Genomic DNA, 13670 nt, shown 5'->3' with positions numbered 1-13670 from the left:
TGTGGTAAGCAGGAAAAAAAAAGTAATGCATGCTTTCTAATCATTCTCAACAGTTCTAATGCCAATATAAGCCTCTCCTGGCCCTGACTGGTTTTAATTTTGCTTCATATAAGGAGGCAAACATATTTACCAGATGTTGTCCTATACTCCAAAGTTGCTTTCCAAATCTTTGGATAAATTACAGCTAGACTTCAAAGAAGTCTGTTACAATTACCTCTCTGACTTTGTCATTTTGTAATAAAACCAAAAAGAAAAACTATTGAAAAATATTGATAACTATTAAGTATAGCATACAAAATGAAATTGTATTTAAACATTTTGAAATGTATTTCAAGCTACGGCTTTCTGCAGCAATGCATTCAATAAACCCTTGGGGCCAGTCATTCTGCTGACGTAAATCAATGTAGCGTCACTGGCAGCAGTGCAGCCACGCCAGTTTACACCAGTTTAGGATCCGTCCATTCCAATCTGACCACGGCTCTGCTGTTGCACTTCATTTTTTTCCAGTCCACTTGGCAAATATATATTCATAAATATATGTATGTATGTATATGTGTATGTATGTATGTATTTCTTCCTCCCTAAACATTCCTATGATTCAGCATGTGTGGATGGTTAGTAAGGGGGCAGGGAGGGAAGCAGGGGCAAGGGTGCTGCATCGAAGACTCAGTCCTGTACAATTTTCTAAAACGAAGCTGCTTTTTTGAAATCCCTAAAACTTTAGATGAGGAAGGATTGCAGAGTCTACCCCAAAGTGCTGTACTTACAGCTCCAGCAGGTTTCACACACCAGATGCAGTATAGCAGGGAGCTGGGCAGGGACCTCCTGTTGTCCTTCCACTTTGCCTCAGCCAGCGCTTGGAAAGATCATTTATAGCAGGGAAAGTGCTACAGGCATCTGCAGCTTTTGTATTCCTGCTTGTCACCATCAAAGAGGCTGTTTGCTGAGAGGTGCTCTCTTGTTCGCTGAGACACGGCCACGTTTCCCTCTGGTCACCAAGCTGCTCTCTGGTAAGGGCCGCCTTCATTAGCGGTTGTCCAGAGCTGCCTTGGGACCGGCTGAGAGATGAATGGGCCCTGTTTCCAGCCTATGAAGCCCTGCCTTCTCCTTGGGCTAATCAGATTAAGTTAATAGGTTAATCTCATTCATTTTTTAAAATTGGAATCTGCCTTTTTTTAACTTGCAGTACTTTTTCTTGCCTTTCATTGCCTTAAATGAGTTTCTTTATAAAAACCTAGAGAGCTTGAGGATAAAATTTTCAAAGAATGCTTTGAAAGTAAGACTTAAACTCCAAGTGACTTGGTTGCTTTCTAAATTTTACTCGGGGTGCATAACCTCCAGTGAACTACAGTTTTCCAGAGTTTATGGTGTGCTAAGAGCACTAAGAAGATTTTAAAACTAGATGAGTAGAATCCATTAGTTTAGCCTGACTTTTTTGGTCAGGCTGAAAAGCAGCCTTCCTGGGAAAGTAACTAGCAAATAAGGAGGGCATGCTACTACTACCCTCTTGAACTTGACAGTTGACATTAAGCTCCAGAGATCTTAAGGGTCATGCCATTTCATCACCAGGTAAACAGGATTGTTTATGATCATGTTTTCAGCAACCACTTAAAACACAAATGCCAACGGCATTCATTCCCTTACCTGTCGCGCAGCTTGGCCCTGTGTATGGCCGGTAGCAATCGCAGTGGTAGCTCAGCCAGAGGTTGGTACAGCGTCCCTTGTTCTGACAAGGGTGGGTTTCACACCAGTCCTTTTTAGTACATCCTATCCTGACATTTAAAGATGATTCAGGTGATACATTCTCTGGAGTAATAACATTCAAGTCTATTTTGATGTCCTGAAGACAGCCTACAAATGAAGGTGCAGAATGTATATTATAGATGTTAAGTAGAGAGTTGCTGCTAATGTTTGCCACTGGTAAGCCGCCCAAAAACGTGCTCTGAAATGCAAGCATCACGTGATCATTATCTATTATAGCAGACGTTTTATTGAGACACGATTCTACACAAGAGCTGTCAAGCAAATTAAGAGTAACAGCTCTTGCCAAGATTACCTCCACTGAATGCCATTCTCCATCACTGACATTATGTGAAATATGCAAAAGAGCCTGTGGCTGGTTATTGACTTGCACGGATAAGTGTAAGTAGCCATTCAGTAACTCCAGCTTCGCAAATGTATTTTTCTCCCCTCGGTAAAACAGAAAAGCTCTAGGTTGCACAGTTTGAAACCTCAGGTTTATACTATAGAAAAAATCTTTTTTAGGTGTCAGGGGATTCTTCAACAAAAGGAAACCATTTCCTTGAAAAGAAAATGTGGTTATGGTTTCACAGTGTATTCCAGTATACCCAGGCGAACATATGCAGCTGAATCCGTGTTGGCCATTTTTTAGATGTGGGATACATATTCCATTGTTTTGGCATTGCTGATCAGTACAGCCATGGAGAACTTCTGTACAGTTCCAGCCACCGTAATAAATCCCTTCTTTGTCTGTAGGTGGGCAATGGCAAGTGTAATTCCCAGGAAAATTCTCACAGATTCCACCATTTTGGCAAGGGTTCATGAAACATTCGTTGATGTCTTCATCACAGTGAGTACCTGAAGAATAGACAAAGAATTAGACATTCTGGATTAGATAACTAGAGCCCAAAACAACATTTTTAATAACATGTGTTTTATTAAGTTTCTTTAATTAGAGGGGAATATCTTGATAAATAGATGATTGACTCATAAGTCTAAAATATGTTAAATATAAAAATACCATTTACATGCCACGTTTTCTGGTGCAAATTATTATATAAACATCTTAGCAATAATCGCATTCTGGAGAAAAGAACCAAACAAATTTACAGTTTTGATATGGATAATATGATGAAATTGAGAAGAACATCACCTCCAAAAGATACAATCAAGTAATGTTTTCACACCTATTCTGTAGTAGAAATGTAGAATACTTTGAGAGGAGTATAGTCTGCTTCTCTTTTCTTCTCTTTCACATTAATTCAAACAGTAGAAGAATTACAGACTAGTATTTCTGGTCCCATATGAAACACCTTGGAATAACAATGTTCTAGTGAGAGCTACAGGACTTGTAAGTACCATCTGATATAGTGGGACAGACTGACAAGTAGGTGAACATCCCTGCAAAACGTATGCACAGCAAGTTGGCTATCTGAAGAATGACATTCAAGGAGTGAGCAGGGAGCTGCAGAATGTAACAATAAGAAATCTAAAGAGCTTAAACCTACATCCTATTGGCGGTCTGGGCAAGATGCAGTGAGATGCATCCTGACTATAACAGTTGTGACATTTCAGGGTTAGGTGCATAGTGCAGTTATTCACAAATGAACAACGGATCTCATTTTTTCCAAAAACAAGGCAACAGTGACTTCTGGTCCATCAGCCATGGCCTCGTACTGTGAGGAGAGTTCACTTGGGATGTGAACTCTCCTCTTCTCTTCTGAGAGAAGCTATTGGAAGGGTTTGAACCTGTGTGTCCCAGAGGAATATTCCTGGTACCATGTATCTACAGTGGAACTTTCTTTACCTGTCCTATACACAAAATACAAAGGAAGATGAAAGGAATATTTTCTCTAACATTTCAGAGCTTGGTGATGAGAGCACTTCCGTAGAAGCTGAGCAATACAGACTCATATTTCCTTTTAACTCTTGGCTTCTGGTATATTGGGTAAAAGGAGAGGTCCTCATCTCAACTTCACTGTAATTTGATAGACGTGACCTAAGTATGTCTACTGGATCAGACTTCACAAAGAAAAACAAATCTGTTCCTCTTGTAAAGCTAATCTGTTTATCCCTCTACACTGTTGTTCATCTATAAAGTGGTAATTATAGTAACTTCTCCCTTGAGCAATCAAGTGACCGATACGTATGCAATGGATCAGGGAAAATCTGTTTCTTATCTCCCTTGGAAGCAGTCAAAATATCCAAATACTTTTTTGAAAACTCATGCAAAGTGCAACTCCTACTATTTCCACTTCCCTTTATAGTTATTCTAGAGAAAAATAAGAAATATTTTGCAGTTAGTTTTCAAACTACTATCATCAGCATAAAGTAGTTAATAGACATAATTATGCCTGTCTCCAAAGCAAAACTGGTGCCTGTAAATTAGATAATGAGATATGCCGAGACTCACAGAGTTGCAGCTAGGTACGAGGCACCACACCTAGCTTTACATACAAATTTGCATCAAGCTTTATTTTTACAGCAAAATGTAGCCATTTTTCACGGAAAGTTACAGAGCAGCATTCAGCCACAATGAATTGCTTCCAATAGCAGTAGATAAGTGTAGTTACTCAGGCAATTCCTTGCCTGTCCACTTTATTCAATCACAGTCATAACTAGACCCATCTCAGAGAGTGGTAAGTTACAGGAGAGCCAGGAGGGAACTGAGAATTGGTTGAGATTTGTTTGAAAGATTAGCCAGAGTGAAGTGGTCATAACACATGTATAAGAGGCTCCCTCCACAGCGATTCTCCTCACTCATCAGTCTTCAATTATATCATATAGTTTCCACTTGAAGCTTCAGATTATCAAACCCAGCTAGTGCTATCTCCCTGGCCTGGCAGTGGAGTTTTAGGGCAGCAGTCTCTCTCTGTTTTCCAGCCAGGCTCATATTTATTCCAACATGAGTTGTCTATGTGTACCTTAATGTGTAGTGGTATCTGACAGAAATATGACTCATTGGGACTGACTTTCTCAAAGTTAAGTGTGTTTCCCAAACCATTACTAACTGGAGGCCAGAACAATGTCTGTTTTGCCCAGTTTGTGGCACTTTCTGTGTCTGCGACTTGTCCTGCTTTTGCTATTCTAGTATATGAAAAGTGAAGTTACCGTGAGCTGTTTCCTGTTTTGGTCAATGTTTTAGTACACCTCCTGCCTGATATTGCTCACTTTCCTGCTTTGACATAGAGAACGATATGTCCACAGGTCTTGCATACAACTCAGTCTTAATGTGATGGCTGTAGAAATGCAGGTCACTTTGGGTTTTTGTGTCAGAGAGAAAAATTTGTGCAGCCTAGGAGCAGTAGGATCAGGGATGTACTTAGCTTTGTCCCAGGGTTTTAGAGTGGTCAGATCGTGCTTAAGGATTTATAGACTGGGAGCCCCTATAAAACCTTTCATAGGGAAAATCAGCATAGTGAATGGCTAAATACTTAGTTGTTGCATTTTCAGTAATGCGTAACAACTCTGCGTATATTAGTTTATTATCCCAGGGCACCTGTGAGGCATCACGTTTGCCTTGTAGCTTGTGGTCTGAGTCACACCTTGCAATAGTGACTTGTCTCTGGAAAGGATGAAACAGATGCATAAACTGAACCCGACTTTACAATCATGTTTAGTGTCTGTGTTGCTCTACTTCATCAAATTAGACATAAAATTAATGAAATTGTTTAATGAGAATGCTAAACTTCTTTGGAAATCATATATGTTTCTAACTTTACATTTAGGTAACACATTTGATAACAAAAGCATCAATGTCTAACAAAGAAATAAAATTAGTTTTATGAGGAGGTACACATGTTATTGTTAGTGTATTCCTTGCCTATAGAAAATGAATAGCATCGGTTACCAAATGCAAAGTTACTATCATAAAGCCGCTTAAATATGTGTAATTTCATAAGTATTTCATTGTCTGAATACAATGCTTATTTTTTAAGTAATGATGTTAATAATATATTGCAAAATAATTCTTTTGTGGGGTTGTGTGTATATATACACACCCATGTATACACTTGCATTTATATGACTACTATTTCATAATAAAATTAGCACAAACGTAAATATAGGTCACACCAAAAGACAAATAATAAGTCATTTTTTCATATCAAGAATAAATCAGCTGTTCTTACAAGCAGTGTTGATATTGCTTGTTATCTGCCAATTGCTATACAAGCAAAGACCACTGTCACTCAAGATAAAAGCACTCTAGATAAAAGGATTAGTCAACATTTATAGAACTGTATAAGCAGTTCAAATAGCTCAGGTTGGAGGAGAAGTTTACCATGTAAAAAAAGTATTCTCAAAAGATGTAAGACATACCAAAAGCAAGTGCAAAGGAAACTATTATTTTCTTTTCAGTGGTTACATGCATAACCTCAGCTAAACATATTTTTGCTTTTAAAGTAAAAAGTAAAGTAAAATCATTTAGCATTTTATCTTCCGAATATATTACACACCTATCTAAAATTTCAGATAATGTGAATTTTTTATCATATTTTGATAGATAATGTTTTACTTTTTACTCCTGTGAAGTTTTATTCAAAACAGAGATGAAACAGCTCCTTTGACTCAGTTTGATTATACCACTTGTATCTGTCTCCTTGTTTCACTTACAGATTATTACTAGAGGGTAGCTATTTTTTAACTGTTAACCTCTTAATTAAACTATTTGTTTCAAATTTAGCAGCAAAGGTTTCTTGCAGAAGCAGGATGACAAAAGCAATTATTCAAGGATAATTCTGCTGAATGCCAATAATTTTCATTTTGATGAAACAACTATAAAAGTATTATCCAGGTTACACTTTTGATACACACCTTTGGTTAGAAATCTCTTTACAGCCTCCTGCTTTTCCAGTTCCTTGACACTGTATAAATATCAAGCAAGTACAAGCAAGCAGTCTGGATAGATACTACACATTCGATACAGTCTAAGTGCACATATAATTTCACAAAAAGAAAATATTTACCTGTAAACATTGTCATTAAAATGATGTAAGCCTGTATCCTAGTTGCAACCATCTTTTTCCTTAGGAAAAGGATGGTTTAGTACTTAAGCAGTCCACAAAGTAAGTTTCTGTAAGAGTCAAAACACTTCTTAGTACAAAGGCTTCCTTTCCAGGGTTAGCGTGCTCCACTTCTGTACCTGCTGATGTAGTCTGACAGTGTATTTCGCCCAAGCCAGATCAAGAAGGCTTAAAGTAAGACTCATTAAACTGCTTGCGCAATAGATATGTATTCTACTTAAATTCTTTTTCAGCATGTTCTGTTCAAGTGTGCTCATACTAAACTTTGATTATGTTTCACAGAAAGGTAAAGTTTTAGGATCTGTTCAAAATTGCATTGTCACTTTTTGTTGTTTTACAAGGTGGTGTTTTTTTAAGACCGTATTTTCAAGAGGTTGGTTAACCCTGATCAACTCTTTCACGGATCCTGTCATTCAGAGAAACTGTACATCTCAATAAGCAGATAGGAAAGACCTAAAATTGCACCTCATTATTTTATAAAGTATTTTTGTTCCATTGGCTCTCATGGTACTACTTACCAGAAATTCATGCCTGTACATTTTTGAGTGTGCTAAAGACAGGAAAAAAATAATTTACTAAAACATTTTCTTTCTTTAGCTCTTGAACAAGACATTTTGATTTGGACCTAATTTAATGAGATCAAAATGGATTTCAGGAGATTGAAGTACTTATTTTCATGATAATTTAAGCAGTAAACTTTTTTTTTTTCTTTATACTTTATTTACATGATGAATTGCTTAAAATATTGCTCGAGCAACATCTCTTTGTGTAATTAGTGAAATAATGATAAATTCCCTGGGTTGTTATTTATACCATCCAACTGGCATATGGCAAACTGGATTCAGATCTTTGTTTTGGCAGTTTCCCATTTTAAAACTTCAGCAATGGATCCTGAAGTCTCTCTCAGCTTATCCCCAAGAAAATGTTGATTTTTGGCAAAAAATTTTCAATTTCTTCTTCTCCCTCAACTCATTTATTCATTAATTAGGAAATTCCTGGCCTTGTGTCAAATTTGTTTCTGGGTTAACCAAAACTCTCGTACGCAGGTTACAATTTTGGATTCATTTAATCTACAGTTCACAACTGCTTTTATGGTGATGTTCAGAAAACTGCTTCTCCTTCCAGCCTACCTGATACAGACATTAAGTGATTTTTCCTACAATAAATTAAAATACCACGAGGTGAGAATGTCATCCAAACTCTTTGAAAGGTAAGTAAGGAAGCTTTAAACAAAATAATGTTCACGTTTATAAGTTAGTATGCATGCACTATATCAGTAGTATTTATCAGATGTCTCGTGCTACAGCTTGAAGTTTAATATGCATTTTTATTTTGACAATAGCAAGAAAAAGTTGGGGGTTCTTCGTAATTGTTAGTCCTTTTGCAATATGACCCTGATAAATGTTCTGAGGTAAGATTATGAACATACACGCTGTCAACAAGTTGGGATAGGCATACACTATTACAGCTCAGTGAAAACACAGAGTTGATGACACTCCAAGACAGAGGAACTTCATATCAGGATATTTAGCAAATTGCCTGAAGCCATGTCAGAACTGCTAGTAGGTGTTTTGAACAAACCTGTCATGAACAAGTGGGTTACAGAAGGTGGTAGTTACTCTAAATACAGTAAGTAATATTGTCTTTAGTAATGTTTTCATATACAAACCAAGGAGAAAAATCTACATGAAACCACCATAAAATGGGTATAAAACTTGTGTAACCCTGTCCAGAAAGTAATTGTCAGAGGTTCCCTGTCAAAGAGGGACACTCTACTGAGTGTGGTTTGAGATTGTCCTGGGTTTGCTCTGATCGATATTTTCATAAAAGATGTGGATGATGGTATAGAAAATTTGCTTATTAAGTTGTCTGATAAAGCAGGGTTAAGTGAAATTTTTGAGTGTGTTAGAGACAAAATTACCTTCATAGGTGAACATAAGAAATGGTCTAAAAAAGCTTGGATTCCATTCTGGAAGGATTCATTCAGTTTCTATAGTCTTAGACCAGAATAACTAGCAATCAGGTGGAGCAATAGTTCCAGTTTACAAAGCCTTGGTCACGCCTTAGTGGGAATAGAGACCACTTTTAGTTCAGCACTGCAAGGAAGATATGGATCAATTGGGAAGAATTCAGAGGAGAACAATGAGAATGATCACAGGTCTAGAAAATATGGCTTCTGAGAAGAGGCTAAAAAAGTAGGTCTGTTCAGTTGAAAGACAGACAGAGGAAATGGGACATGGTAACAGTCTTTCAGTATAAAAAAGAGAGCACACTGTTCCCTGAGACCATAATAAACAAGTGAAGAAGTCATGGGTTTGAACTGCACAAAGGAAGATCCAAGTCACACTGTAGGAAAATATTATTTCTAATGATAATAAGGCAACAAAGCCTTGGCATAAGACATCCAGTGGGAGCCATAAGGTCTATTTTGGATCCTTAAGAATAGGTTTGAGACAGAAGTGCTGTGTGACACAAGTCGGCTGATCCTATCTTCGACATAGATAGCCCAAATGATACCTGCATGTCTGTCCCTTCCAATCATATTTTTTCCATGTTTCTATGACTTCCTTGAATAAAATAATTCCCAGCAACTGAGCTGTAGATGTATCAAACTACACATGCACATATATGTATCTATACACATATAGGTATAAAATGCAAGTGGGTGTAAACCTTGTAGAAACTCAGATTGTAACATACCATTTAGCTTTATGGAAGACGAAGACAAAGAATTTGCAATAACACTTCCTCCACCTATATTTTACAGTTTTGGAAATGTCTGTTACAAAATCCTACCTCAGGCAGAAACAACGTTTTTCAAGGGACTCATTAATCCTGAGGCCAGCGGAAAGATCTGGCAGAGCATATATTCTTCAGGGCTCCAGGTCTTAGCAGACAATCATGAAAATTCTAACTTTGCCACATCTGTGCTGATAATTGCAAAGAGATAATTACTCTTTGCTGGAAGGAGGAAATGCACGTTCATGAGTGAGTAAGCGCAAGGAAATAAATTGACCATCTCTATGTCATTGTAATTAAAACTCATGCTTCTGGGCATAAATCAGTTGTCATGGAGGTCAGGAAGGAGGTTTTACTCTTATGTACATCAGTGTAGAGCAAGTGAGGGGTATTTAAATTGATTTTTTTTCTCATATTTTTTCTTCAGTAAAGAACTGCTTATATTGGATATTGAACTTCATATGACCAGTGATCCGATCTACTATGGCAATTTTTGTTGCTGTCTTAGCAGGAAACGCTCATGTAAAATGAAGGACAGAACACAGGGCAGAGCTGGAGCACATGGAAAACTGGATACTTTAAAATAGCAGGATAATAAGCATTTGCTAACATAGGGCTAATTTGCACATGAAACCTTTCACTGAGAACTCTAATTTTGTGAAGTTGTAAGACCTTGTTAGTTATTCCTTTATTGCAGACAAATTCACCATTCTGCTATTTTTCCTTTTGCCATTTGAAATGTACATACAAAGTTAATACTGGCTAGGAAAAAAAATTAAAGTAGAAATGGAGTTGAATGATTTGGCTTAATCATTAAATATGTCACTCTAGCTGAGGGATATGGAATTCATAACGTGCTACATTCAGAATGGCATGCTGTAACTCAATCTTTTTAAATGTTGCTGGCCTGAAGCTTCATAGACTAGTTTGAATTTTCAGTAAAAATGGATTTTTTTAAAGTAGTTAAAACCCCCCAGTCCCTTAATCTCTTCAATCATTAAATGTTTTCTGAGAGAAAAAGTACTTGGAAATGTTTTTCCACTTGTTTCACATGTTTTGTCACACCTAAAATAGTTTTCATTTGAAAAAAAAAAAAAAGGAAAATCATGTACATGCTGTAGGTGATTAGTTGTTTAGTGAGATCTGGTGTGTTTATTTTATTTTATAAATATTGGAAACAGCCGACCGAGTTAAGCATTGGCTTCAGCTTCTGGGTAGATCAGCCAGCCTTTTTCACGAGCCTGCTCTGCAGACCATGAGTGCTCCTTAGGCGAAGTTGTGTGAGTGGCGCAGCCAGAGGTCAGACACATATAGCCTGTGAATGGCAAGGGGCCATGTCCTAGAAGGGCAGCATGGCAAAACTGTTGCTTGTAGCCTACACCTTCATCCCATATTTCGATTAACACAGCCAGCCATGTGGATCCAATTGTAGGATTAGGGTCTGAATCTGGAGCAAAGAAAAACTCGGTGAAGAAATATGTCCCTGCATGGCACTCATTTTCCTTTCATTTCCCTACTTCTAGAGTCAGCTTTATATATAGGTAAAAGAGGCAGCTGCTGTTGCATTTGACTGATGGAGGTAAAAAAGAAAATCAAACAGTGGCAGCCCAGCTTTCCCAGGCAGCATCCTTCTTGAGCGTGTTTTCTGGCTGCACAAATGTGTCTGCAGCTATGGCCACGTCGTTGATACCAACTAGGAAGGGTCGATGAGAGGAGGGAGAGCACAATTACACTGTGTGACAGGTTAAAGTTATTTATGAAGGATACCAAAGAAGAGAAAATAGCAGGTAAGAAGTTGGAGATTAAACAGATGAAAAATGTGAATGGGAAAGAGGAAATAGAAATACAGGAATCAATGGTACCCCCAAAGATACTTGTGTTGGCGTTTGAGACAGCATTCTTTTTAGACACACAGGCATTTATGGTAGTAAGAGGAGCGAGTGTGTATGTGTATGACCATTAATCTATATAGGAAATGTGAGTCATGCTTAGAAAGACTGCAGATCAGAGGTAAGGTCTACAAAGAGGTCTGAGCTAAAATTGAGAGTGGAGAAAGAAGGCCACAGGAGCAATGCCAAAGACAAAAGACTGAAAAAAAAATTTTAAAAAGCAGTCATAGATTTTTACTAGTGTGCAATTAGTCATGTGCACTGGAATGCAGAAGTCAATTCACAAAATGCAGAGAATTAAGATAGAATCATAGAAAAATTTAGATTGAAAGGGACCTTTGAAGGTTATAATCTGGTCCAATGCTCCACTCAAAGGGTGAGAGAAGAAATTGGAATAGTGGGTTTCAGAGAATTTGATTAGTTTATACCTGATTATGGACGAGATATTGGATTACGGGAGGCAAAGAAAGATATTTGATGGTGTTTCCAATATGTATGTTCTTTAAGTTATAAAAAGATTATATATAATTCAGAAATTTTTCATGTTTCACCTTTTAGAAAACTGTGGTAAGGCTGTCAAATTCAAAGCATTAATGATCTGATTTGCATTTTTTGTAGATTTATGAGCTTGTACATACAGATGATGTGTGTGCATTTGAACTGAAGTATCTCCAGAGAGATCTTAAAACAACCAATACCTTTGAGTTGTTTAATTAGATCATACAAGGTCATGTTTCATTGACTTGAAAATCTGTTTGGAGCATATGATTCGCTTCGGAATTGGAAAACAAATTAATTTTCAGTCCTACAAACACTTAAGGGTTTTAAAAGAGTGCTTGCTGTTGATGAACACATCCATTGAGAAATGTATGCTGTGTCTAGTCTCCCCTAAAAGGGATTTTCTACCTTGTGTCTTGTTGGCTGCTTCCTATTTGTTTTAACTGAGTTAGGCAAGCCAGCCACTGTGCTGTCTAGTGTGAAACAGCTTCTGCCCTGGAAACTGTGCTTTGAAAAATTTCAGTCATTTACAAGATGTTCTCATTTTGTTAAAACCAATGTGAATCTCCGCAACATACAAAAGTGACTGTATTTGCACAACTTCATTGTCAGTCCATATTGAAACAAACTGAAAAATCCGGTAAGCTAGAAAATCATGGTTTTAATAAGGCCTATAGAGCTTAACTGAGAATGTAGACCTGAGAATAGAAAAATATAAAATATGAATGTGTGAACATGCATAACATGTTTATACGGTGTGTATTCTGAGTTGCGCATAGCATAGTTGTATAAATAGTGTGAATATGATCTGTATTTATGCTGTGTATAATTACACTTCTCTATTCCTACAGTATATATTTCTACGTAATTTATTATCACTTTAAATACAGAAAAGCAAACTGAACTATCCACTTCTACAATTTTTTTGTAAGGCAAGCATACATCTACCCGATGTATGTTTTTTTCCTGTGTAAATAGCAGTGTCTTGCTATAGAGCAGATGTAGATGCAGAAGACCTTAGACTTTGGACTGTGATATTTCATTCCAGTTCTGTATCAATGGGAATGGCAGAAGATCACACCTCTCTTCCTTCAGCAGCTGTGTTAATTTCTCCCATTCCCTGTGATGTTAGTTTTTTTGCAGTGTGAAAACTCATCTAAATGATGGCTTTGTTTATCCAAGGTTTCATGTGCTTAACTCATCTTGAAGCTGGGAAGTGTGAGACCCAAACTAGCTTCACTTCTGCTGGGTCACATAACAATCCCAATGGCACTGGCATAGCATGGACTTGAGCTGAGATTGTGTGTGCTCGCCATGGACTACTGGCTGTCTTATTGAGGGATTTCCTGGGTCATACTATGGGTATGTGGTTAAATCTAGTTTTTCTATGTCTTTATGTGCTACAGTTAACTTCTGTAGCTGTGCAGACATGTTCACAGCACACCATTTAAATAGTTTTCTTTATTTGTTACTATAGGTAGTGATTTACCATGATGTTCTGGGCTTATGAACAGGCCTAATAACAGATTCTGAACCCTCTTTGTTACGAAAAAATAGTGCCCATAGGACAGTGACTACAGCCATAATTGTATTGATCATTATGATTCTCTGTAATAGTGTCATGTTGTTAACACAGCCAGACTCAAAGAATTACAGCTGTGGGAGAGCAATCTGAATCAGATCCACTGAATCTACTTCTAGCAGTTAATTATCAGCATAAATTAGCTGTCTATACTAGGTCTTTTTTTCTTCTCTCTGAAACTGTTTATTGAAAGTGCAA

General features: G+C 37.3%; 1 protein-coding gene across 1 annotated transcript in view; it reads right to left on the bottom strand.

The window, feature by feature from the left end:
- Positions 1 to 13670, bottom strand: part of CRB1 (crumbs family member 1, photoreceptor morphogenesis associated) — a 75962-nt gene that overhangs the window by 36451 nt on the left and 25841 nt on the right. Inside the window, exon 6 of the mRNA XM_010295801.1 lies at positions 1645 to 2598. Coding sequence (XP_010294103.1) covers positions 1645 to 2598 — 954 coding nt within the window. The remainder of the gene's footprint in view (positions 1 to 1644; positions 2599 to 13670) is intronic.

Source organism: Phaethon lepturus, unplaced genomic scaffold, assembly GCF_000687285.1.
Source record: "Phaethon lepturus isolate BGI_N335 unplaced genomic scaffold, ASM68728v1 scaffold10051, whole genome shotgun sequence".
NCBI classification, from domain to species: domain Eukaryota; kingdom Metazoa; phylum Chordata; class Aves; order Phaethontiformes; family Phaethontidae; genus Phaethon; species Phaethon lepturus.
The sequence above is the reverse complement of the archived record's forward strand: the minus strand, read 5'-3'. Positions and strand labels throughout refer to the sequence as shown.